The sequence below is a fragment of the Ruditapes philippinarum genome, unplaced genomic scaffold (genome assembly GCF_026571515.1).
Source record: "Ruditapes philippinarum isolate M1 unplaced genomic scaffold, ASM2657151v2 ctg2135_1_1_1_1, whole genome shotgun sequence".
In the NCBI taxonomy this organism is placed as follows: Eukaryota; Metazoa; Mollusca; class Bivalvia; order Venerida; family Veneridae; genus Ruditapes; species Ruditapes philippinarum.
The window spans coordinates 101,534-126,965 of NW_026860228.1; the positions used below are offsets into that span (position 1 = coordinate 101,534).

General features: G+C 33.6%; 1 protein-coding gene across 3 annotated transcripts in view; it reads right to left on the bottom strand.

The window, feature by feature from the left end:
* The window catches only part of LOC132759289 (G-protein-signaling modulator 2-like), a 36,316-nt gene extending 14,794 nt beyond the window's left edge, over positions 1-21,522 (bottom strand). Inside the window, exons 1-7 of one of the 3 annotated variants that reach the window (XM_060751035.1) lie at positions 21,394-21,522; positions 19,095-19,194; positions 14,508-14,731; positions 13,418-13,553; positions 7,096-7,238; positions 6,461-6,584; positions 949-1,064 (exon numbers count right to left, since the gene is read on the bottom strand). In XM_060751035.1, the coding sequence (XP_060607018.1) occupies positions 949-1,064; positions 6,461-6,584; positions 7,096-7,238; positions 13,418-13,553; positions 14,508-14,728 (740 nt within the window). In that variant the 5' untranslated portion in view covers positions 14,729-14,731; positions 19,095-19,194; positions 21,394-21,522. Of the gene's footprint in view, positions 1-948; positions 1,065-6,460; positions 6,585-7,095; positions 7,239-13,417; positions 13,554-14,507; positions 14,732-16,843; positions 16,863-19,094; positions 19,195-21,393 lie in introns of those variants that run through there. The other 2 variants (XM_060751036.1, XM_060751037.1) reach the window with 2 other exon arrangements.
* Positions 21,523-25,432: the final 3,910 nt, after the last annotated feature.

The window sequence follows — 25,432 nt, forward strand, 5'->3', positions numbered from 1 at the left end:
ATACGAAAATACCCAGGTGCACAACTACACATGCTGATCAACATTCCTGTAAAGTTTCATGACTCTAGGTCAAATACTTTTGGAGTTACATGCGACACAAGTTGAAAATTGCCAAATTTTACTAAGTCAAGGGCAATAACTCTGAAAATACTAAAAATATCCAGACCAAAATACCCAGGTGCACAACTACACATGCTGATCAACATTCCTGTAAAGTTTCATGACTCTAGGTCAAATACTTTTTGAGTTACGTGCGACACAAAAGTGAACGGACGGACGGACGGAAGGACGGACGGAAGGACGGACGGACAGACGGACAAGGGTAAATCTAAATGCCCGCCACTAATGTGGGGGCACAATAAATATATAATTAAACCCTTAGTATGGTACTATCCTGCTTTTCAACAAAATATTGGTATGATATGTTCATATATCCGAATTATGTAGAGACTGTCCACAGTGACTCCCTGTCTATAATGACCTTTTTTCTTTTCTCCCATCGAAGGTCACTGTAAACAGTCTTTACTGTATCAATAAATGTGAAATATTTGTCACAAAAGAACAAAATGTTCACAAAATAGTATTTTGGCTTCCATACAAAATACTACATCACTATATCTATACTTATTGCTAAAAAGCAACAGATTAAAAAGATGGCTCAGGTTACAACTGGCCCATGAGTAACTTTTTTGGATACAATAAGAGTACACCAAAATTATATGTTTTTCGTCAATAAAAATGAAAGCATTTCTGAGGGATAATGGGCCTTTAAATCTTTACAGTATTAATGACAGGCTTATGTTGCCAGCATAAAGCCAGGCCAGTCTGTACTTCTGTACTGTTAGCTCATTAACCAATGACTTGTACATACAGAAAATTAACAACCGATTTCAAGATGTAACCATGAAGACATTTTAAAAAACATTAAAAGAAGGTTTGATAACTTACCTATAATGTTCTGCTGCCACTTCAAATTCTCCCAGGAAAATATGAGCATTACCAAGATTACTGTAGGCTCTTCTCTCAGCGGCTTTATCTCCAAATTCACGAGCTATAGCCAATCTCTGAAGATAAAAAATATCACAAATAATTCTGTTACTGTCATTTATTATGTGTAAAGTATGAACTCAAGTGTTTTCTAACAAATTCTTTTTTTCTTACCTTACTTCATGGTAGGTATGAGAATCTGATAAAATACATGTACATGCAATTTTGAAATAGGTAAAAAATCTTAGCACACTAAAAGCTGAATGAAAACATAATTTCACTCAATTAAGATAGATTATAATATAACTATATCAAATTGTATAATAATCTAACAATGTAACATCATAACACTTAATTATTATATTGTGTGCATATATACTTATACATAATGATAGACTAGAAGATTAATTTTATTATATTATTCATAACTTATTTATTTACTTACTACCTAATGAAAAATTTTCTATAGTCTTTTCTTATTGGCATGTGAATTATTTCAGCTAAACGTTTAATCTTCAGTTTGTTTTCTTTTTCAATTCTTATGCCAATTTTAACACATTTTTTTAAAATGGGGGTCGGGGCCATATTTTTGAGGTTGATCCACCAAACCAGTCCTGCTAAATGCTGGATTACTAACCAGAAATTACCAATTTCTTTACAACTGACCAACTACAAACCTCTGCATCAGTTTTGAGAGACACCAATGTCTGATATCAATGGTCATAAAGAATTTCCGCTAGGCTAGTGGATCAAGCCAGCGACTGTTTAATTATTTATCTGATGCTCTCGGGGCCTTAGTCTTTTAAGATTTTTCTTTTACAAATGATATACTGACATCAGAAAACAGATTTAGGTTTTATCAGAAAAAAAATTGTATCAAACAATAATTACATTTCATATCTTTAAGTTAACAATATATTCAAGTGATACTTCACTTCGGGTTAAGTGGTGATTTTATACCACTCATATTAATGGATAAAATAAAAAATATAGATATACACATCATTCATTACCTTGATATGATTCAGTTAACAGAAAATATTTTGTTGGCTACAAAATAGCAATTAAAGCTGTAGAAGCTGGGCATCTTGCAATAACTACAATTAGACTTTATATCATCATTTAACCTAATAAAGCACTGACCACCGAAAAGAAAACATGGTTATAATGACTTGGACATGAAAACACATACTTCACTATATGATAAATAACATGAATTTTAATGAATAATAACTCAACAATAAACAAGAGCTATTTGAAGAGCAACATCTGGGTGCTAGATAGTAAACTGCTCTTTGATTTAATGACCAATTTTATGTTTTGCTACTATAAGTACAGTGGTTCCAGTGAATTTGACCTTTTGGCCTGAACATTGGTGTGACACATAGAACCCATCAAGATGCATCCACATATTAATGTTTCAATAGCTTTCTTAGTATTTAAGTTAATGACTAAAAACAAAAATTTAACCAAGCCCACTGAATGAGTAATGAGACAATAGCTCTACTTCTTATTAGAAAGTTGCAGCTAAAAAGATCTTTATAACATCTATATTTATAACATCTGATTAAATTCCAATTCCAAATTATAAGAAATTCAGGTATGGTATATCATTAAAGAGTTGGAGCACAGGTGAAACTAGATGATTGAAAAATTGGCAGCATCCTCTAAAATTTTCTACAAAAAAACCCATTGAAAGTAAGGGAGACAAATCTTAATGAATTTCTTTAAAACTTTACCAGTGTTATCTTTCTTGGTTAAATAATTTCCAAATAACATGAAGCATGTTTATCTGGTGACAGACTGTTTACTCATTTTTGTGAATTTAAACATATAGCTAAAGTTTAGATACTATCTTTAAGTTAATCAAGGTCCGAACATATAGACAGTGAACCATTTTAATATCCTATTGTAAAATGGCTGTAGCCTGTGACTTTGTCAAAGAACTTGACTACACTTCACTTGGAACCAAGAACTACAGTAACTAATTTTGATTAGTAATCTAGACAAGTAACTTCATGGCAGACTAGAATAATTCTTCCTCTATGTCTAGTAACAAATTGGTGGAACTGGGTATACAGCTAAAGTGTATGCCAGGTGTGTAATGAATGGTAAAAATCTATGACAGTGTTGGTACTACATTAAAATATTTTACTTTTTAATGAAGCAAACATTTTGAATTGTTGTGTCTTCTTTAAAATCTGTATGTACAAACAAGGTCAGTTAAATGATATAAAATACCCGAAATTTTAAAAGCAAGTAATAGTTAGACACTATTAATAAGAAAATATAACTATTTTAACATTTAATTTTTTAATTATTACTGTCTAATTTATCTTTTGACCTTTTTTTGTAGGCACGTGTAGTGTTTATCAAGATATAAGAGATGTACAATAAATAGTTAAATCAATACTACAGAGGACAGTAAAATAAATTGTCAATTCTTTTTCAAAATTTTGCATTCTAACTTGGCAAATAAGTAGGACAAGGCTTAACCTAATTGGATTTTCTTTTTCATTACATGACTATATAATATTATATATAAGATACATATCATCAAGAAATAAATTTCTATAAATGAATAAGCTCATTAAATGAAAAAAGGTGATGATAAGAAATATCTATAAAACAATATCTCCCTCAATTAATGATGATTCACAGAATCTTCACTTAGAAGTGAGAGAGTTGGGGTTGATGATGACTGTAGTTCAAACGATGATAACACTGTCTATAAACTTTAATTAAAGATATGAGAGTTTCCTCCAACAGAACTTGATGATAATCTAGTAATTACAATTTTTCCCCCATTTTCAAACACTATAGAGAGGCATCAGTGAGAACCTTGTAGCAGCTCTCATTAATTGACTTTATATATAAATACCTGACTTAATTAAAGTCTGATAATTACATGTACATAAACCTGCACCAATGGTATTTGTGAAAATATGGGCTTTTTCAGCTTCAATAATAATATATTTATTGTTGTTAGACACATTGAGTGGAGATGGCTCAAAGTTGAGTAACTTTAAGTCAAAGACAACTTTCCAGCTTTAACGTCAGGTGCCACTCTGTGCACAAATGGGCACCCGAGTAGTACCACTGACATTCCATAAGCTAGCTTTCATAGCTTTCTCACATGAAAGAATCCAAAGACCCTTGCAAAGCTTGAACTTACAGCCTTAAGAGGCAAGTTGTTTGAAGCACTCTGCAACAGGGTACATTGGTTACAGACCTTGATATAAAATGTACTGTAGTTAAAAACCTTGTCTATAATGTACAGTAGAGATACAAGCATTGCCTACCAAGTACAGGTGAGTTTAAAATTTTCTACAATGTACAACAGTTACAGACATATAAATATCTTTATGGAAAACCAAATCCTTTATTAAATAATTATCTTCCCCAGAATTTGGGAATATGTTTTTACAAGAGTGAAGACAACAAATGACAACCCATGAAGACAAACATTAGGCCATCATTAAATCTCTATAATGGATGTGTTCACCTGCTCTAAAAAAAGTAACAACAATAACTGATACTTGATGTCCATTAACAGCTATATACTATTATATACATGTAATGATATATCCTCTGTTGTTCACATAAACATTGACCATTTGATAGTGTGTTTCAAATTTTATTCCAAGCACAATGATAACATAATGACCATGAGCACAGTACCTGTATATTTGTTTGTACATATCATATGTGTATCATTTTCACTATGAATAGTTCCTGTCCCTAACATATATTCCTGAATTCAAGACAATATTAACATAAAATAAAGTATCCATATATAAACTTTTTTTAAATCACAACTTTTGTATTTTCTATAGATAAGCGGTAGTTACTTTTTTCCCCCTTATTTTATGAATTCTTTAGACTGTAATAATCTATGATCATCTGTCAATAAATGCAACAGTTTAGGAAATGATAATTGTTACAGATCATTATCACTAGCAGATATTATATATGAGCTCGTGTATATTATATAGCTATCATTAGGACTAAAATAACTCTACTCTTGTCATCGTTAAGTATGACCATCGTTAGTAACTCTATGACCATCACTGTATATACTTATTGTAATAAATATATATTTGAGCCGTGTGACGACAAAACCAACATAATGAGTTTGCTAACAGCATGGATCCAGACCAGCCTGCGCATCCGTGCAGTCTGACCAGGATCCATGCTGTTCGCTATCAGTTTCTCCACTTGTAATAGAGTTGGTAAGCGCACAGCATGGATCCTGATCAGACTGTGTGGATGCGCAGGCTGGTCTGGATCCATGCTGCTCGCAAACGCACTATGTTGGTTTTATTGTGACGCAGCTCATATCTACAGACAGATAATCAGGTTATTGACATATTAAATCTGTTTGCAATATTTAAGAAACTTGAAAGAAAACTCGATTATAGTCTACTAGAACTTGATTGTGTTAACAAGAATGCTGAGACTTATTAATTTAAAAAAAGTCTTTGATATTAATGTCGTACGTACACAAAACTTATAAATTCGGCGATTTACAGGGGCAGTGTGTCCAATGGAGGTGCATATCATGTCACATTAATGTGTTAATTGCAGTCAATTATCGGCAGTAATTGTGCTATATTAGAGTTATGCCTAGAGGCAAGGATTAAATTTATTGACAAGCGCTGTGTGACAAGTATGAAAGATATGTACATGTTGTAAGTAAAAATGTTCGGTGATTAAGTTTAAGATTACTTTGCATTAGGTTACTGAATTTTTCTAAACAAGAAAACGAAAATCCACGAATTTAAGAACCCACGAAAATGCCTATTTTGATAAAACCACGAAATTTCATGCCCACGAATATAAGTGAATTCGTAGTATGTATATAATGTGCATCAAACCTATTCCCAATAAGAAATAATGGAGCAATTATTTATGCCACAAACTAGGACCGGAACAATCATTTATGCCCCGTATTAGGACTGGAACAATCATTTATGCCCCAAATTAGGACCGGAACAATCATTTATGCCCCGTATTAGGACCGGAACAATCATTAATGCCCCAAATTAGGACTGGAACAAGTATTTATGACCAAAATTAGGAATGGAGCAACAATTTATGCCCAAAATTAGGAATGGAGCAACTATTTATGCCCAAAATTAGGAATGGAGCAACTATTTATGCCCAAAATTAGGAATGGAGCAACAATTTATGCCCAAAATTAGGAATGGAGCAACAATTTATGCCCAAAATTAGGAATGGAGCAACAATTTATGCCCAAAATTAGGAATGGAGCAACTATTTATGCCCAAAATTAGGAATGGAGCAACTATTTATGCCCAAAATTAGGAATGGAGCAACTATTTGTCCATAATTGACTTTCACTGTTTCCCCCCCCCCCCCCCCCCTTAATATTTCATATGTACCATTTTACAAAGATGTGACCAGGTGAGCTGTTTTAAGAAAAGAACCAAAACAATATACGTGTACTCACCTCTTGATGATAGATGATGGCCTGGCTGAAGTTGCCTAGAAGGTAATGAGTATTTCCCAGGTTTCCACATGCACGACCTTGGGCAGCACGGTCACCCAATTCCTGCACTATATTTAAATTAGCCCTGAAAAATAAAATTGATGATATTTTTCAATAGTATATTAACTAATTTATAATAAATCATCCTTATCATTTATTGTTCTATTTTTCTTTTTTCACACTTACATTGTAATGGTCATATGGTGACTTTCCAGCTTTACTGGTGGAGAAGTATCCCTCCATGCATTATTTTAGCTGACATCCGAGTAGAACCACTGGCCTTCTGTAACCTAGCTGGATGGCTACCTACATTATAGAATTCAATGTCCCTGACAGGATTCTAACCCCCAGCCATGTGGTGCGTTTTGAAGTAACATACCTTACATCATTTTTTTATAGACATTAGTTTTACTTTTGTCAAAGTTCTTTTTTAAGTCGCATTAAATATGTTTCTTTTAGTACCACTGACAAACCAATGAGACAAATGCTGGTAAAATATTCCAAGCATTTTACATTATAAGTTTCCTCATTATTTCACCAACAAGGGAATTGAGTCCTACAAAATCTCATAAATAAAGTTATCATTATATACTTACTCATAATATTCAGCAGCTTTGACAAGACAATCTTTAACTTCAGGAGGGAATTCACCTGGATCTTGGTTCCCACTTCTACCCGTATGTTTTCCCTTGGCATGATAAACATTTCCTAAATTATATAATGCTCTTGCCTCACCAATCTGTATAATAAATATAAATACTAATTAAAAGATATAAATACACCTGTTACTTTAAATAGAAACATAACTGGTCATAATATCAACTGATTATGAGAGTCACATGTCGGGTCAGATTCAGAGTTCGCTACTCAGGACTGATAATGCATATTATGTGAAGCTAATGGAACTAAAATGCAAGTGCAGGCATACACACTATCTAAACTAATGTTTACACCCAGCCTGCTGACATACACTAATCTAATGTTTACACCCAGTCTGCTAACATTTGTTTATCTAATGTTTACACCCAGCCTGCTAACATTTAATTATCTAATGTTTATACAAAGCCTGCTAACATTTGTTTATCTAATGTTTACACCCAGCCTGCTAACATTTGTTTATCTAATGTTTACACAAAGCCTGCTAACATTTGTTAATCTAATGTTTACACAAAGCCTGCCAACATTTGTTAATCTAATGTTTACACCCAGTCTGCTAACATTTGTTTATCTAATGTTTACACAAAGCCTGCTAACATTTGTTTATCTAATGTTTACACAAAGCCTGCTAACATTTGTTTATCTAATGTTTACACCCAGCCTGCTAACATTTGTTTATCTAATGTTTACACAAAGCCTGCTAACATTTGTTAATCTAATGTTTACACAAAGCCTGCCAACATCTGTTAATCTAATGTTTACACCCAGTCTGCCAACATTTGTTTATCTAATGTTTACACCAAGCCTGCTAACATTTGTTTATCTAGTGTTTACACAAAGCCTGCTAACATTTGTTAATCTAATGTTTACACAAAGCCTGCCAACATTTGTTTATCTAATGTTTACACAAAGCCTGCTAACATTTGTTAATCTAATGTTTACACCCAGCTACCTGATATTCAGTAACTTAATGTTTACAAACCAGCTAGCTGACATTCAGTAACCAACCTGTTGACATTTAAGAATGCAAGCTTGTTGTTATTCATTATTATAAGTCATTATACTAATGTTTACACTTGGCATGTTGACATTCACACATCTAATCACTATCAACATCACATAATTATAGTTCAGTCTATTTTCATACAAAGTTTTTTATATATTAAAATCAATATACGTATCATTCAAGCTTTATTAAAGCATGTACCCAATAAACTTCTAATATGAAAGGATAATTAAATTGTTTGATTCAAGCTTCAGGAGGGTATAAGCTGACTTCGTTCTCCCTCTTATAATGCCAATTAATCCTCCATAAATATAAAGCTCATATCTTTGTAACCAGGGATGTAAAAAAAGACAAAGTTTTAATCACAATAAAATATCAGCAGATTATATCAAGGCAGGCTTTGTACATTTCAATCAATAAGCTGTTGATACAGAAAAATGTCATTTACATTTGGGAAAACACTAACAGGGAACATTCACCCTTTACCATGCTAAATGTATCAATTGACCTGTCCAGATATTGAATGAAGGACAAAAACTATTCATTGTTTTAAAGCAGCATGCCTCCAGATTTGTGTTAATTTTCATGAAAATATATTTGAAAGTAAAATATTGTGAGGCCATATAAAGTCATTTACATACTGCAATCAGCACTTACAATCTAAGAAAAGTACCAGAAAGTGGTCAACACATTATGCAAAATTAGCCCTTACTGCATTGTTAGTAACACAGTAGAAATATGGTGATAAAATACTGCAAAATCAGTCTTTAACCGCACATAACATATAAAATTTAACTTGGATCTTGAATGTTTTTACCATTCTTAAATGTTAGTACATATTTCTCAATATTGATATTCTTGAAATATTTTTGCTCATCCGGAGGAGGCGTGCATTTTTAAGGGGAAAATTTCAACATAAATAATGACTGAATAGTGATTACTGAACAGTGTTGACACACGTTACCTTTGATCAGTAATTGCTTGATAATTGCTGTCTTAATTGATCATCAATTTTTTGCAACAAGATAAACTGATGCAGACAACATGTAACCCCCCAGAAAACATCACTCATTGGGCAGTGAATATATGTATTTACATTATCTCACTAAAACTCATCTCACTATACAATATAACTCACAATTGAATATGGGTCAGTTTGAAAGAAAACAATCAATCACGGGTCATTCTATAGTCTCTAACTCATGTAGGTAAGTGTTCAATTTTTGTAACATCATGCAGAGGTAACTACCATTATACTACCCTAAAATATATATAAACTAGACCTATCACTGAAGGTGATTAATACCCCCACCAGCAACTTTTTTGAAAAATAAGTAGTCTGAAGAAAAATTTCAACACAAACTATCAACTGTGTACAAAGAAATATTTCAATTAATTGTAATCCCAACTGGGGTCTCCAAATAAGCTTGCTTTTCACAAAGTTTGATTACAATATCTCATTCCTAACTCTAGTTATTGTCCGGAAACCATTTTTCTATTTTAAGGAATGGTGACCTTGACCTTGACCCCAGGGGGTCCAAATGCAATACCAACCCAGGTCTTCATATAAGCTTGCTATACACCAAGTTTGATAACAATATCTCATTCCTAACTCTAGTTATTGTCCGGAAACCATTTTTCTATTTTTAGTAACGGTGACCTTGACCTTGACCCCAGGGGGTCCAAAAACAATACAAACCCAGGTCTTCATATAAGCTTGCTATACACCAAGTTTGATTACAATATCTCATTCCTAACTCAAGTTATTGTCCGGAAACCATTTTTCTATTTTTAGTAACGGTGACCTTGACCTTGACCCCAGGGGGTCCAAATGCAATACCAACCCAGGTCTTCATATAAGCTTGCTATACACCAAGTTTGATAACAATATCTCATTCCTAACTCTAGTTATTGTCCGGAAACCATTTTTCTATTTTTAGTAACAGTGACCTTGACCCCAGGGGGTCCAAATACAATACCAACCCAGGTCTTCATATAAGCTTGCTATACACCAAGTTTGATTACAATATCTCATTCCTAACTCAAGTTATTGTCCGGAAACCATTTTTCTATTTTTAGTAACCATGACCTTGACCTTGACCCCAGGGGGCCTAAATGCAATACCAACCCAGGTCTTCATATAAGCTTGCTATACGCAAAGTTTGATAACAATATCTCATTCCTAACTCTAGTTATTGTCCGGAAACCATTTTTCTATTTTTAGTAACGGTGACCTTGACCTTGACCCCAGGGGGTCCAAATGCAATACCAACTGGAGTTTCCACATAAGGTTGCTATATACCAAGTTTGATTACAATACCTCATTCCAAACTCTAGTTATCGTCCGGAAACCATGATGTGGACCGACCGACGGACCAACCGACCGACCGACCGACCGACCGACCGACAAGCTGACTCCTATATACCCCCCCTAAACTTCGTTTGTGGGGGTATAATAATGCCCTAAATTTTAAAGAAAGCCAGTGAAAGTTTTTATGTTGCCAGTGATCATACAAAAACATGTGTTGGTTATGTTGCATGCTAGGCCTTTAAGACAGCACTTAAAGACAAGTTAATATCAAGCTATTGCATTCTTCTTAATGAAAAGTAATTTTTCATGTATACATGCAGTATACATAGCTATTAAAATAAGAGTGGCTATAGAGATACTGACAGCCAGACAGGCCTTTTAAATACATGTATACCAATCAAAAAGGCTTTTTACAATGTAATGTTACACTAATGAAACTGGATAACTTAATCTGTAAGTTGTTTCCTTATGGTCTCAAGGGACTGGCCCCAACATGCATCACCCCTGTTAACCCCCACCCCTTCCATTCCCCTCCCCGACCGCAGCCAACCCTAATCAGAATTGTTCATTTACTTCATATTTGAATCAATATAGCACTCAGTTACTTCTTTACCTTCTCGACCATTATAACAAATTATATTATAAATTCCTGTACACCAGAGGTTCATTACTAGCATTGCTTTCTGTAGCATCATTACACCACCACTTCATACAAATTTCAAATTTCAGCACATTAAGTTCTGAAATGTTAACAGTTCCTAACTCACATGACACATTTTTTTGCTGCCATAACAACCGTAGTTGTAACAATTCCAGTTCTCGTGTGAATTACAAAATCTATCAGAATCTGTTTTAAAATACATTTAAGCAGGAAATGAGGAAATAAATGTGTGCAATGCTGAGAGCAACATGCTTCTGAGAGCAACATGCTTTCAAGAGATGCATATCTTTCAAGATTTCTTTGGGTAAAATTTGTTTTCTCTGAAGAAAAAAAAAAGCAGAAACTTCAGAGGAAGAAATTTCTTTAAAAATACAGTGCATCCTTCACACAAGTGACCCTTTGTAGAGCAATAACCTCTTGATAACAACAGTTTCAAATGATTCATTGAAAAAAAAAAAAAAAAAAAATTTTTTTTTTTTTTTTTTTTTTTTTTTTTTTTTATTATTATTAATTATGAGAATTTTTGTATCACATGTGCAGATCCATATTATATGTGTAATTTATTGTATATTGCTGTATTTATATTCATGAAAGATTCTGTATTTATTTGACAAAGTTTTTATTCCCGCGTTAACGTCACGTTCTGTTTAGCGTATACTTAAACGGACGTTGCGTCATTTGTCATTTGTTATGTTATAAACGTCAATTTTTTCTGAAGAAGACTAAACGTCGAAAGCTTAAGAAAAGCGTTTGTTTTTATTGAACTGATTATAAATGTTTCATTGGTAAGACTTCACAATACACGTAACCTCTACAGAACAGACACCCTCACAACTAAAATCTTTGTATCCCAAAAGGGTGTTGATCTGTACAGGTTGTACTTAACATGATTCAAAATTGTTGTGACAATATCGTTACTTTTCCATTTCTTCTTTTTTCCCCTATATATTCATTACACTTGTACCCTAAAGGTACGTCCTAAGATAATAGTTACATATTCAGACAAAAATATTTACATGACCAAACGTTGCCTGCACATTGCTTTTTACTATTTACCCTTACTACACTAAATATCTTAAATGGCCTTTCAATCTGGACAAAACTATTTTATCATTTCAACTCCATAGGCTAGCCAACAGTGCAGTAACCGTCCAGGGGGTGGGGGGAGGCGTGTATTTGAGCCAGCTGATCTTGGTCTGCACTCAGGTCACATGGTTCAGGACTCTGTTGCTGCTAGCATGGTAGGAATTTTAGTATGGAGGTAAACTTGGTAAAATTAGGAGTAATGAATATTGAATAACAACATAGGTAACATTGGGTAATAATCAATCTACCAGCTTTGGTGCTATTTTTAACTTATTCAGTCAATATAAAAAGTATATAAAATGTGGATTACTTTTAAAAAAGTTGTTATTAAAAATAAACAAAACATTGAAAGTTGGCATGTTTCCAATTATTTCCTATAAAATCTATATTATTATTTTGGTCAAATATTATCTTTTACCCCCAATTTGAAGAATACATAAAAATTCTATTAAACTTCTCTCTTTAAGTTACTGTAATCTTGTATGAGGCATCTTCCAAGTTTTACAAAAAGAGCCAAAAAACAACAACCCACAAACAACTAGGAAAACATCTTCTGCTTCACAATTTGATAAATGTCGTCTGTTGTATAAATACTTATATAAACTTCCCTCAGAATAAATGTCCTAGTACAGTAATCAAAACACATCTCACCATTCCCTAGAAACATGTAAATGTCTACTATAGCAGACAGCCACTTGCTATTTATGGAAACAAATCTTTAAGATGTTGCAAAACTGGTTGCTAGGCAACAATCACTGATGTGTTATGGGAAATCAAATCAAGGGCTAAGAAAAGTACTTAAAATGCATTTTATTTCATTATCTATACAAATGTTATATCTTTCTTTTTTCAGAATTTTACATCGTATATTTGTAATGTTAAATATATCTAGGCCAATAAGGAGTTTAAGGTTTACTGTATACCAATGTATTTCTCTACATTTTGACCTCTAGTATGCATACAAACTTCATTCTCATACAGTCCTTTGTTCAAGATTTATAAAATATGAATAGAAATGTTCTGTATTTAAACTGATATGGAACACTGGATAATCTGTTATATTATAATTCAAAACCATATGGACATGTTAGAAGAGAAAACGTAACAATACGAACATCTAAACTATACATTTTCACACAAACATGTCAAACAGACACCATCTATTCTAATATAATATTGTAATGTTTGGTAACGTACCCTGTCTTTAAGTTCCCTCGATAAATCCAAATGTCGTAGACAGCAGACTATAGCCTCATCAAATTTTCCGAGAACTTTTAATGTGTTACCGAGGTTACCACTTGCTTTAGCTTCACCAACTCTGTCACCCAGAGTCCTACAATAAGAACAATCATATTCATTTTAGGAAATAAAGCAAATTATTTCTTGAAACCTATGTTTATCATTATTCATTCAAGTTATATTATCAAAACTTAAAGTTGCATTTCCCAGATATAGATGGAGACAAAAGAGGACATTTGATTTATTTTTCTGCCTAAAGCTATTATAACAGTGCAAGATCAAACATGGGACCTAGATGACCATGTATTGCTTAGCTGAAAAAAATGTTGCATCACCTAATGTTGCATTAAATGGTAAGTATAATAATTATCAATCCACTTATTCAACAAAGGAGCCATTTCAGGTATATTTATTATAGTTCTTCTAGAAACTAAGTAGCACTTATGCCATACAATGTAGTATGGCTGTACCAAACACAAAATCTCTGTGAGACAAACCCTGGGCTTTTCTTAAGCTTTTACATTCAAATTTACTTTTTTTCCTATTAGCTGGAATTTACTTCACACAGTAAAGGTCATTTAGCAACTTCCCAATTTTACTGGTGGAGAAAGACCTCACATGCCCCTTCGTGCATTATTTCAGGCACAAGTGGGCACCAAAGCCAAACCACCTATGTTTTTAAATGAGCTGGATAGCTTCCTGAAATGAAAGAATCCAAAGTCCATGGTGGGATTCAAACCTTCAACAGTGAAGGGCAAGTGATATGAAGTCAACGTCTTAACCACTCAGCCACCAGTAAAATTGAAATAGATTTAATAAACTTCCGTTTAACAGACTTGATATATCTGTCCATTGGTTTATCAGAATTTATTATTGGTTTTTTCTTTTCTATTTTCATGTTGAATGTGCCCTAACAGGAGGCCAAGCTAGACCATTTAAGAATGCTATAAACCTATTTTAGTGATAATCTATCTTTTAAATTTATAAATATTTTACTGATAAGAAATCTCGATGTTCAAAAACACAAATGTTTAAGAGCTATACATACCTGGCAAGGTTGAGATCATGCTTGTGATATTCGAGGGCTTTTCCAAATTCTTGTAAATAAAAATAAGCATTTCCTAACTGACTGTATATGGCAGATAAGGTCTTGAGATCATCTGTCCCAGAATTCACTGCGGCCTCGAAGAATTGTACACCAGTACGACAGTCACCTGCCTTACATAACCTCTCACCTTCCAGTGCTAGCTCCATACATGTACAGTCCATGCCCTGTAATATACAGAAAAAAATACTTAAATGTAATGGCGTCTGGTTAGCTCAATGGGTTGGACCGTGAATCGGGCAGCATGGTTTGATTCCCGGATATTGCAGGTCACTTTAATTATGATTGATCATAAAATCATTTCTTTAGTCAATTACACTGAACTTCTGCTCCGGCATCTAAAGAAATTATTAGTTCCTTTCGAAAGTGAAGATAACTACTACTGGTAAACTGCTTGACAGGAATAATGCGGTGACTAAACTGTTCTCTAGTAAATTCAAAGTGGCTTACTGTCATGACATAGAGTGAGAACTACCAACAATGCCACTATTTAAATGTTATATTGATCAGTATCTTAAACTATCTTTATATACATAAGTACAGTGTTATGTATTTAATGCTGGGTATTCTGTTAATTGGTTAATTACTAAATACAGTATAAGCTCTGCAGAGCGGACCTCTTTAATATCAATTATCAAAGCCCGGGAAAGTCTTCACAGAAATTTTAACCTCTAATGTCAGCACAGACTCTTGGCACCAACTAAGTTATTTGTCTCCAACAGGGTGTTACTTTGCAAAGGTTATACTGAATTGAAACTGGTTTATAAATCATTATAAAACATTACTGGTACAGTTCATTACTGTACACCTGGTTTGATATTAATTACAATTTGCCCTGAAAAAATATATATAATTATGCCAAGATGTTCAGTTAGGGGTGAAAATGTCAGTAAAATCTGATAATCAAGAAAATATGGCCATTAGTAAATAGAGAAATAAGATATTGTAGTCATCAATTTATAAAATTTATATTTCTCAAAAGATTTCTGTAATATACAGGAGTAACATTATAGTTTCCTTGCGAGACACTGCAGAATTTTTAATTCTATTACTTTTTTTAATTTAAAAGTTTTATTAATTACTGGTTCCCTAGCAGTTTTCAGACCCTAGTTTATCATTTTTATCCAGTCCACTCATAAGGCAACTATGTTACTTCATCAAATCAGAGAGACATTTGTTTTCTAGGTAATGCAACAGTAAATAGTACAGTGATTTATATCATTTTAAAGATTTGTCTATGGTTTAAATTTACCTACACTTGAAAATAAGCAATTCAAGACATTTTAGTCATTAAACATAATTCCATGTGCAACACTTTGATAAAATCATAGATATATTTTAAAGTTTTTAAAATCCAGAATCTACTCTCCAGAATAAGTTAATTTGTGTTTCTAACAACACATTTAAACTATCATACATGAAATTCCTAGTAAATATTTACTAAATATTTACAATACATTAATTATATATAAGTAAAATTCACACAATTAAACATTTTAACTTTTCATTACAAATCATTCAATTTTTACAAATCATTTTCAGGTCAAGTCTATATCTATGAAATTTACTTTCAGTATTACAAGAAGTGTAATTAAGAAGTACCTAAAATTATAATTCCTGCTCAATACACTAAAAACATATTCTATTTTACATAATAATAGTAGGTAAACATAATAGTTTATGTAAATATTTTCATAATAAAATACAATAATAAAATAAAACAACAAAAGAGAATTAGAACAGTTACAACTTAATGTACAGAGATAAAATATACACACGGTTGATGTGAGTGCACATTTCCTATGTATGTATCCTACGTGACCATCCACCATGATTCAGGAACTGAGAGTACAACCCCGGACATGTCACCATTCATGCATGTAAAGGTTATAATTTGCTGTATAGTCAAATTATCTTACTTGATGCACATTAGATGCACACATTATATTGAGCCATTTATTCATATTACTGTTGGGCATTAATTTTAGGTCAATGAACACTGGGCATACTTCACAGTGTACCTACTGTCAAATATGGTAAGGCCAATTCACAGTGCAAACTTTTTAAACTCATTAATTAAAAATTGGCAGTTGTAATATAAATTATGCTTAGTTAACTGCGATATTTACATCGGCCATGTACAATAGAACTGCATATTGCAGTAACTGTAAGAGCCCCCCCCCCCCCATTGCATTTACATATAGATCTGTCTATTAAGAATTGAAACAATAAACACAATGATTTCTATAATAAACAAGAGCTGAATAATAACAAGTTACCTATCTCAAACAATCTATGTTAATAAATTCATTTCTTTTCCTTTTCTTCATGCACTTAATAGATCCAAACTTTATTTCATTAACAACTTTATACATACATTTGAACAGTGCAGGATAGAAGAATAAAATCTGCTATTGTGCAGATAATATATTTATATTATTATACAGTCCAGGTAACAATTGTTTAAAAATGTCACAAAGTTCCTTAAAGATTATGACGGTAATACTAATTTCGTATTTACTGGTGTGAAGGATTAACACTTAAAGACTGGACAAGGGATCTAACACATCAATCAGTCTTAATAAGGAAAAAGAGGATTAATCATTGCTTAACAATTTTGTAAGATTATATGATAATCATATCCATCTTTTTTTAAAAAATACGACCAATGTAAAATAAATACACCTGTAAATTGCATTCTATATGATTTATGCTTCTGAGGTAACAACAACACCAATGCCTTTTGAGTTCTTTTGAGTTCTTAGACAACTCACATGTGTGAAAGGCATTAAGGTTTTTACCAGTCAATTAAATCACAATGACTACATGTTAATATTATTATAGTCCTTTCATTTTAAATAATCTTTGTTGGAAAAATGGGTGACTGGACAATAGTTGTTATTCATGAAACACGGCAAATGTGGGTTTTTCCAAGCTAACCACCCCGCCCCCCACTCCCTTCCTGGCATACAAATTTTTACTGTTCAAGCTTGATGGTGCACAACCGTTTATAATAGATTCATGTGCACAGCCAGTGCTTATTTTGAAAATTATCCCTAAAACTGATGAATGATTTAGTCCAGATTTAAAGATGGACAAGTCCATATAAGTTGTATTTGTGGGGTAAGGGTTAAATATTGAAATCAAGTTGTAATATTAACAAATATATATAATGACACTATTCCAATATTTGCTGTTATACTGATAAATAATAATAATGAGACTATAACAATGTTCCCTTATCATATCTGGAAACTAAATATTTGAAAATTAAAATTCCAAGCTACAAATCATGCATTTAAGTGTAATTAATCTCCGTAGAATTACAGTTATTTCCTTCTGTTCTAAACAGAATCTTCACAATAAAATACCTCTGTTAACAGCTAAGTATTTTCATTTGAATATTTTCAGCATTATTTCAACATTCTTTTATGCCTTCAGTTGTACCCCAATTATTAGAACTGAAGCATATACAATAGGTTCATTTGCTACTACTAAACAGATACCAATTGTATATTCCTGGAAGGCAATTAACATGTGATATATTCTAGATATAAATCTTGGTGATATTTTGCATCATCAATATGGAAGTGGTGATAAACCCATAGAGAAATATATGTGAACAATTAATCTGCTAATGAGATTTAAACATCTATTAGTTGTATACAAAAGGGGCTATGACCACTGAATGATAGTTCAAAATTACAATACATCCATAAACACTGCTTACAATAGAATTTATATGAACTAAGTAAATAACCATGGAATATCGAATGAAAACCAAGAGTTATCTGTCCTGAATTGGGAGTATAATTGATCTTGCAATTGATAAAACAATACAAATAACGCTGATTTTAAAACTGCTAGTTATTTGTGATTTATATCCAAAAATTTAAGAAAATACCTTCTGTAGTTGTTGTGATATGAAGTTGCAAAATAAATAAAAATACCGGTATAAACAAAACTTAATTTTTTTACTGGTCCTTCGGGATCATTGAGTCCAGCACTTTTAGTGTTGTGAACTGAGTACCGCTCAAGCAGGTGCTAGGGGTGTGAGGGATTATTATCCCTCATGTACAGATTCAATCAAACAGTGTCTGCAATTTTCATGTAATTTTTCTGTTTTTAATGCTTACCATTGAGAGGGATCACTTTTTTTCCAGATAATAAGCCAAGTGAACATTAAGAAATATTTCACCAGCCGATATAACATTCCTTCCCAATTTAAAGAAATACCCTTTACATTTCCTAAATGCCAACTTTACAACTGAAAAAATGCTGCTTTCATAAAAAAAAAAATTGTTTACAGCTGCAGAAACATCATGACAACAAAATTCCAAACCTTTATTAAGAAGTACCACTTCTTACCATCAAAGTTTATTATTCCAAAATGATTACAAGTTGATGAAACTAGTTAGTGAAACATGTTGAAATATCTGAAGCTTTTTCACCAATTATGTCAATATTGATCTTCCTCTTTCACAATTTAAAGGACAATAATGGTAATTAATTACTATATTTATATATTACCTGGTAAGAAAAAAGTCAGTGAACTCCAATTCTGCTTCAAAACACAATGTTCCTTATCTTGACGCTAACAGAAATCCAAACAGTCTTTCATTCTGGTTTCCTGCAACCATGAACAAAAATATTAATTTTATTAAAACTAATACAAAACTCCTTAAGAACACAAGTATATTCATTATATTTATATTGTTAAAAGTTTAAGTACAACATTCTGTTATAGAGCGCTTCCTTTATTACCCTACCTGTATTTTTTACATTTCAAACTCAGCCATACTTTTTTTTCCTCTTCAATAAAAAAAGCCATCATACTAATATTATTCTCCCAATCAATACAGAACAGAACAATCTCCAGAAATAATATTCATGGAACTGTGTTTTCATGCGTTAATAATCTGTAATGATTAATTTAATGTAATTACTGTGATAAGACTTGTCTAGTTCTGATGATATATTTTCATGAAATTTCTGTAAATTGGAAATTTGCCTTATGTTATACTATGTAAGTTGATGGATAAAAATAACATTGAATAATGGTCTATATCTAACAGAAAATAAAATTCTTGTTAAACCTGTTCTTAAAACAACATAGTTTCAAAAAGGTCCCTGCATTTCGATGTTACCGCTTAACTATCCCTGTTACAGCAAGACACTTCAGGCAGTGGAATTCTAATTATACAGATTTGGTTCGAAGCTTTTCGACATTGTTAGGTGAGTCAAAAGTCCTACAGCAATTATCATTAACCTAGTCCATAGTTATACAAAGTTCAATCATTATAGATATTGAAGATTATGTAATACATGGTACATTAACAATAGGTTACTCCCGGAACCTTGCGCAACCACTCCGCCGTCTCTCTCGTCCTATCATTCTACATAATCAAACAACAATTTACAGTTATCCCCACCCCCCATCTCAACTACCCTTATCTCTCCTCCCACCGATGTAGACCAGCCCATTGCACCCCTGAACGTCTACTACTCGTACAGATTGCTACGTTCCGCTCTTGACTTTCATCGAACTGTTCACACTCTGCCACTACTGATTCATCCCGTCCACCCCACACTCCAACGTGTACCAATAGACCTCTCTTCTATCTCTACGCAAGCATTTTCCGTTTAAGTTCTCATGAGATGCCTAACCAGCCAGCTAAGCACATCCATTCGAACTCTTAAATTTGCTATCCAGTAACCTACTTGCCCACTGAACCGGCTCCATACGCCGCAATACCGTGTACGCAACTGCTCGGGTCTTTACATATCCCGATGATGCCCCACATTGTAACCGGACACCCCCCCCACATCATTCCCCATCCTGTTCCTTCATCTCATTATTCTCTCACTTCACTCGAAGCTATGACTCTCGTCTATTCCCTCTACTTGTGTTGTCTCTGGCACTATTACACCATCGTTCTGCCTCACTCTTCCTTCGCGTACAGATCCATACTCTTCTTCTCAATACCTACACGACAATACTGAATACTCTCTACTGAAAATATTGCTACATGTTTTCGTTGTACACTCATTAACAGACATAATCCCGGTCCCGCTCCTTCCACTGACGAAACCTTATAACCACATATAATATGAGTTCCAGGGAGAAATTTTCGATATAACATCGAAGCGATTACTTGCACTTCTTCCACGCTTCAATCACCCGGAGCTTGTTTAGCAAGTTGAATAATGATAGATTTATTATTATACGGAAGATCTATTGTTTAATATCATTGCCCAAATCCTAGTCCCTAGGCGTTAAAAAATCTATAACTTTACTGAGATATAACTTGTGGTTTAGTTGTGGAGTTTGAGGGGGGGTGCGGGGGATGGCAAGGAATGTATTAAGTAAAATCCCATATATGGCAGGAGTTACTTAAGTAACCATATTACAATTCTAAGAAAAGTATTTTTGTCTTTTATTTTTCTCATTCTCCAGTACTTATTTTATTATGATTGTGTGCAACTGACCATTGACTTGACTTACCCAAATGGAAGGGCCAATTTTGACCTCAGGGCTTTTATTTGAACAAACTTGGTACATACCTATTAGAAGATGTTTCAAGCTAAATATCTAAGCTCTAGCTCTTTGGATTCTTTAAAGGTTTTTTTTTTTGTTTTTACTATATTTATATAGGGAAAATCAATGACCCCATGGGGCGGGGCCAATCTTGACCCCAAGGCCTTTATTAGGACAAAAGCAATCACTTACGCTCTTAATGTCACTTTGTGACAGGTGAGCTAAAATACGCAGCTAATACCCAATTAAAAGAGAATGTTTATAGAAGAAGAAGAAAACAATTCATCTTACCTTAAAGAAAGAAAAATCATTTCTTGGAGACAAAATATTCCATTTGTTGTTGTAAGTCTTTTGTTTACATCATTGTGATTGTTAGATGATATATGTAAATGTTCTTGTACTCTGTCCTCCACAACTAAACACAGACGCTTGGGGTTTGGAGCTCAAAACGCCTTTAAAATCCAAATAAAATGCATATTTGTCAATCCCAGGACATGTACTGATCATATATATCAAAAAATCTTAATATATGCCGTTTTGAAAAAAAATCATATTTCAACATCTATAGTGTATTATTATAGATGTTGAAATATGATTTTTTTTCAAAACGGCATATATTAAGATTTTTCGATATATATGATCAGTACATGTCCTGGGATTGACAAATATGCATTTTATTTGGATTTTAAACACTGTTAAAGGCGTTTTGAGCTCCAAACCCCAAGCGTCTGTGCAACTAAAGTCAATATTTATACAGCACAAACAATCATCAACAGCTGACAGTCACTTCTCTATAATTCCTCAATACAACACATGTATATATATTTATATACATCTACTGTCAACCTTTTTTCTCATTGACTTTTTTCTCATTGAAATATATTGCTCTACATGTTAGGTAGAACTCATGTTTTATATAATAATTTATGTTACACTGTTAAGTTGATGATGGTAAAAGAAACTGCAACTGTATAACTTCTTCCTCTTTCCTGACTCTAGTTATCTTCCTCGTCCAAGTTAATCATGCTCTATGGATTTATAAATCTTCATCATCCAAGTCTGTTTTCATACTGAAAATATAGAAGAAATAAATCAGCTTTTAATAATATTAAATTTATTAATTATTAAATATTACCAGACTGACCCAAAATGTGTTAATTTAGGTAATTTAAAGAGACATGCAATAAATTGGTTTATATAAAAATTTATTTAGTTGACTGTGATATGAGCTGATCGTCCTAGCTCATGACGACAGTATTAGAATTCGTTCCTGGAACCAATCAGTACTGAACAATGAGTGAAAAGATTCTTACTTAAGGAAACAACTGTTACAGCTTGTCCCTGATGGCGTTTGAACAAATTGGGTATTAGCAGCTCGCCCCTTATGTGTTTTGAACCCATGCACACGGATAATAATCCGTAGATTACTAGTCTGACATGTTAACCACTCTGCCATGCTGCCACTTCAAATTAAATTTTATTAACTTTTTTGTTTTTTCAAATTTAAAGAGGCACATACAAACGTAATAACTGATTTCGGCACAGTGCCACTTACATTTATTTCAATAGATGAATTATTTTATGAAACTACTGCTCAATGTTGAAACGGACTTTATCAATAACCACAGATAACCAACTTAAGGGAATTTTTTTAGCCATAAAGCTACAGTCTCACTTACATCCTGGCAGAGCCCCGGCAGACGTCCGGGGTGATCCGGGTACGACCGGGAACAACCAGGGTACATCGGTAACTCTGCTGGCAACGTCCTGGATGATCCAGGATCATCCGGCATTCGACCCCGGGGTGGTCCGGGATGATCTGGGATGATCTGGGAAGTATAGCTTTGCCAGCTTTATCCTTAGCTCTGCCGGGAATGACCGGGTTACACTGTAGCTCTGCCAGCACAAACAGGGGATGATCCGGGGTATGATATAGCAGGTAGAGCTACGGTAGAGCCCCAGTGAATGCTGGCAGAGCCCCGGTGAATGCCGGCAGAGCCCCGGAGGATGCCGGCAGAGCCCCGGGATGATCCTGGTCTCTGCCAGGAGTAAGTGAGACAGCAGCTTAAACAAATTAATCTTGTAAGGATCTTAGCCTAGAGAGTGAGAAAAAAAACAACAAAAAACAAAGCCATAAATCTAACTGTTGATCCTTAGCAACTGTATAGCAAAGTATGATATAGAACAGATCCTTATGCATATAAATCTACATATAGCTTCTGTATTTAAAACCAGGAAATAATTGTTTTGTTTCATCTTCATATATAAAATGATCAGAGAAATATAAGCTACATAATTAAAACACAACCATACTGTGTTGTTTTTAATCAACAATACTATTAATTAATATACATGTATCTCCTTGTTTCAGATCATTATAATGAAGTTATTTCCAGTACAGAAAATTACAAATAATAATAAAACATAGTAAAAAAATAAAAATAAAATCAAAAAAAAATTATCAGTTCTTACATGATTATCTATGTTATACTGCAAGAATTACTTTTAATGAGACAATTAATTCTTACAGGCTGAAAGGAATTCCAGCAGCTGTGCAAAAGCTGCATGCGCTAGTATAATTTTATGATAAATTTTCATAATATAAAACATTTTCAAATGTTTTCTATAAATTTAAAAAATGTTGGCCTCGATCTCAGGGCTGGCAAAATCTGATTTTGACACACTAGTGTCTGTTTTATTAGAAACATATTTTTACTTGTATGTATGATATTTATTGTCGTCCACTTTCAACCCACCATGTAACAGTCTCAACGGACCACATTTCACTTGTCCTCCGCATAACCCCTGTCGGCACCACACCCTGCAAAACAGACACATTGATTTGCCCCACCCCCACCCCCTCACTCAGTCGGACTTAACCTTCCTTACCAGCATTCCCTACTCCGCACATCACACGCCAACAGTACTCAACGCTGACTAACCAATAACTCATCTTCACATTCTACACTAAATCCACTCGCAATCATACTGGCACCCCATATCACCGATTTGCTTATCTCAATGCTTGTCTCTCTATCACGCTCATGCCACAACACGTAGTCCGTTACGGCCCATTCAAATTCTCACACCCTCCCCACTCACAATTCCAACATACTGACACTAAATGAATAAAAATCGACAGCTAATACTTTAATATTTCCCTCGCCACGCCACAAGCATACGATCTATCGCTCTTGGCACATCATTCATCCTATACGACATACTCACAAAATAATCAACAGGCAAAGATATTTCTGCGTACAATAACAATTTCACTGCAACTTATTCATTTACATAATATTAAAAGGTTGCCATTACATTATATTTATCAGCTAAAAATAACAGCTTGCCATTACATAGACACTTTCAATTGCACAGGAATATGATCAAGAAAGCCTTTAAGAGGCCTGAGTGATTAATTACAAAGCATTTGAACTATAAATACAACAAAATTTTTATTTCCATCAAACATGCTTATAAAAAGAGAACTGATACAAATATGTTGAACTACGTTATTTGTGCGTAAAGTAATTTCCCTGACGTCATTTGGTTTGGTTTAATGCCGACGTGTGACGTAAAGCATCCCTTTTTCATGCTGTGCATATATCATGCATATATCCCGTACCACGATAAACCTCTCGCTTTCCATACTGGACCAATACATAATGCTGTCCCATCCACCGGACACGCGACTCCCCGCCCCACCACCACGCTCACCTCTGCTTCTGGCCTCAATCTTCACCTGACTTCTAGGTCAATATTTTTTTGGACTACATATGTGAAAGAGTTATAGAAACTAAAAGTCAAAGGTCATAAAAAGGGCCCATAATTATGTAAAATTTTGTTCGCAGCAACAAACATTCGATTCAACTTTACTACCATCTACACATTAAGGTTGTTCATCCCTGGAAGTTCTAAGCAAATCTGCCATCCAGTTGTAAAGAGGAGTTGCATTGCACAAATTTCTACATAGTATACAAGGCAAAATCAAAAGGGCATAATTCTGGTTAAATTTTGGTCGCGGCAAAAATTCCTTTCTTTACAACCATCTACACATTAAGGTTGTTCATCCCTGGAAGTTTAAGCAAAATCCACCATCCAGTTTAATAGGAGTTGCGTTCACAAAATTTCTACATAGTATATAGTGAAAAAATCAACAAAGGGCCATAATTCTGTTAAATTTTGTCGCAGCAAAAATTCCTTCCTTTACTACCATCTACACATTTAGGTTGTTCATCCCTGGAAGTTTAAGCAAAATCTGCCATCCGGTTTAAGAGTTGCGTTCACAAGATTTCGGGACGTACGAACAGACGTACGGACGGCCGGACAC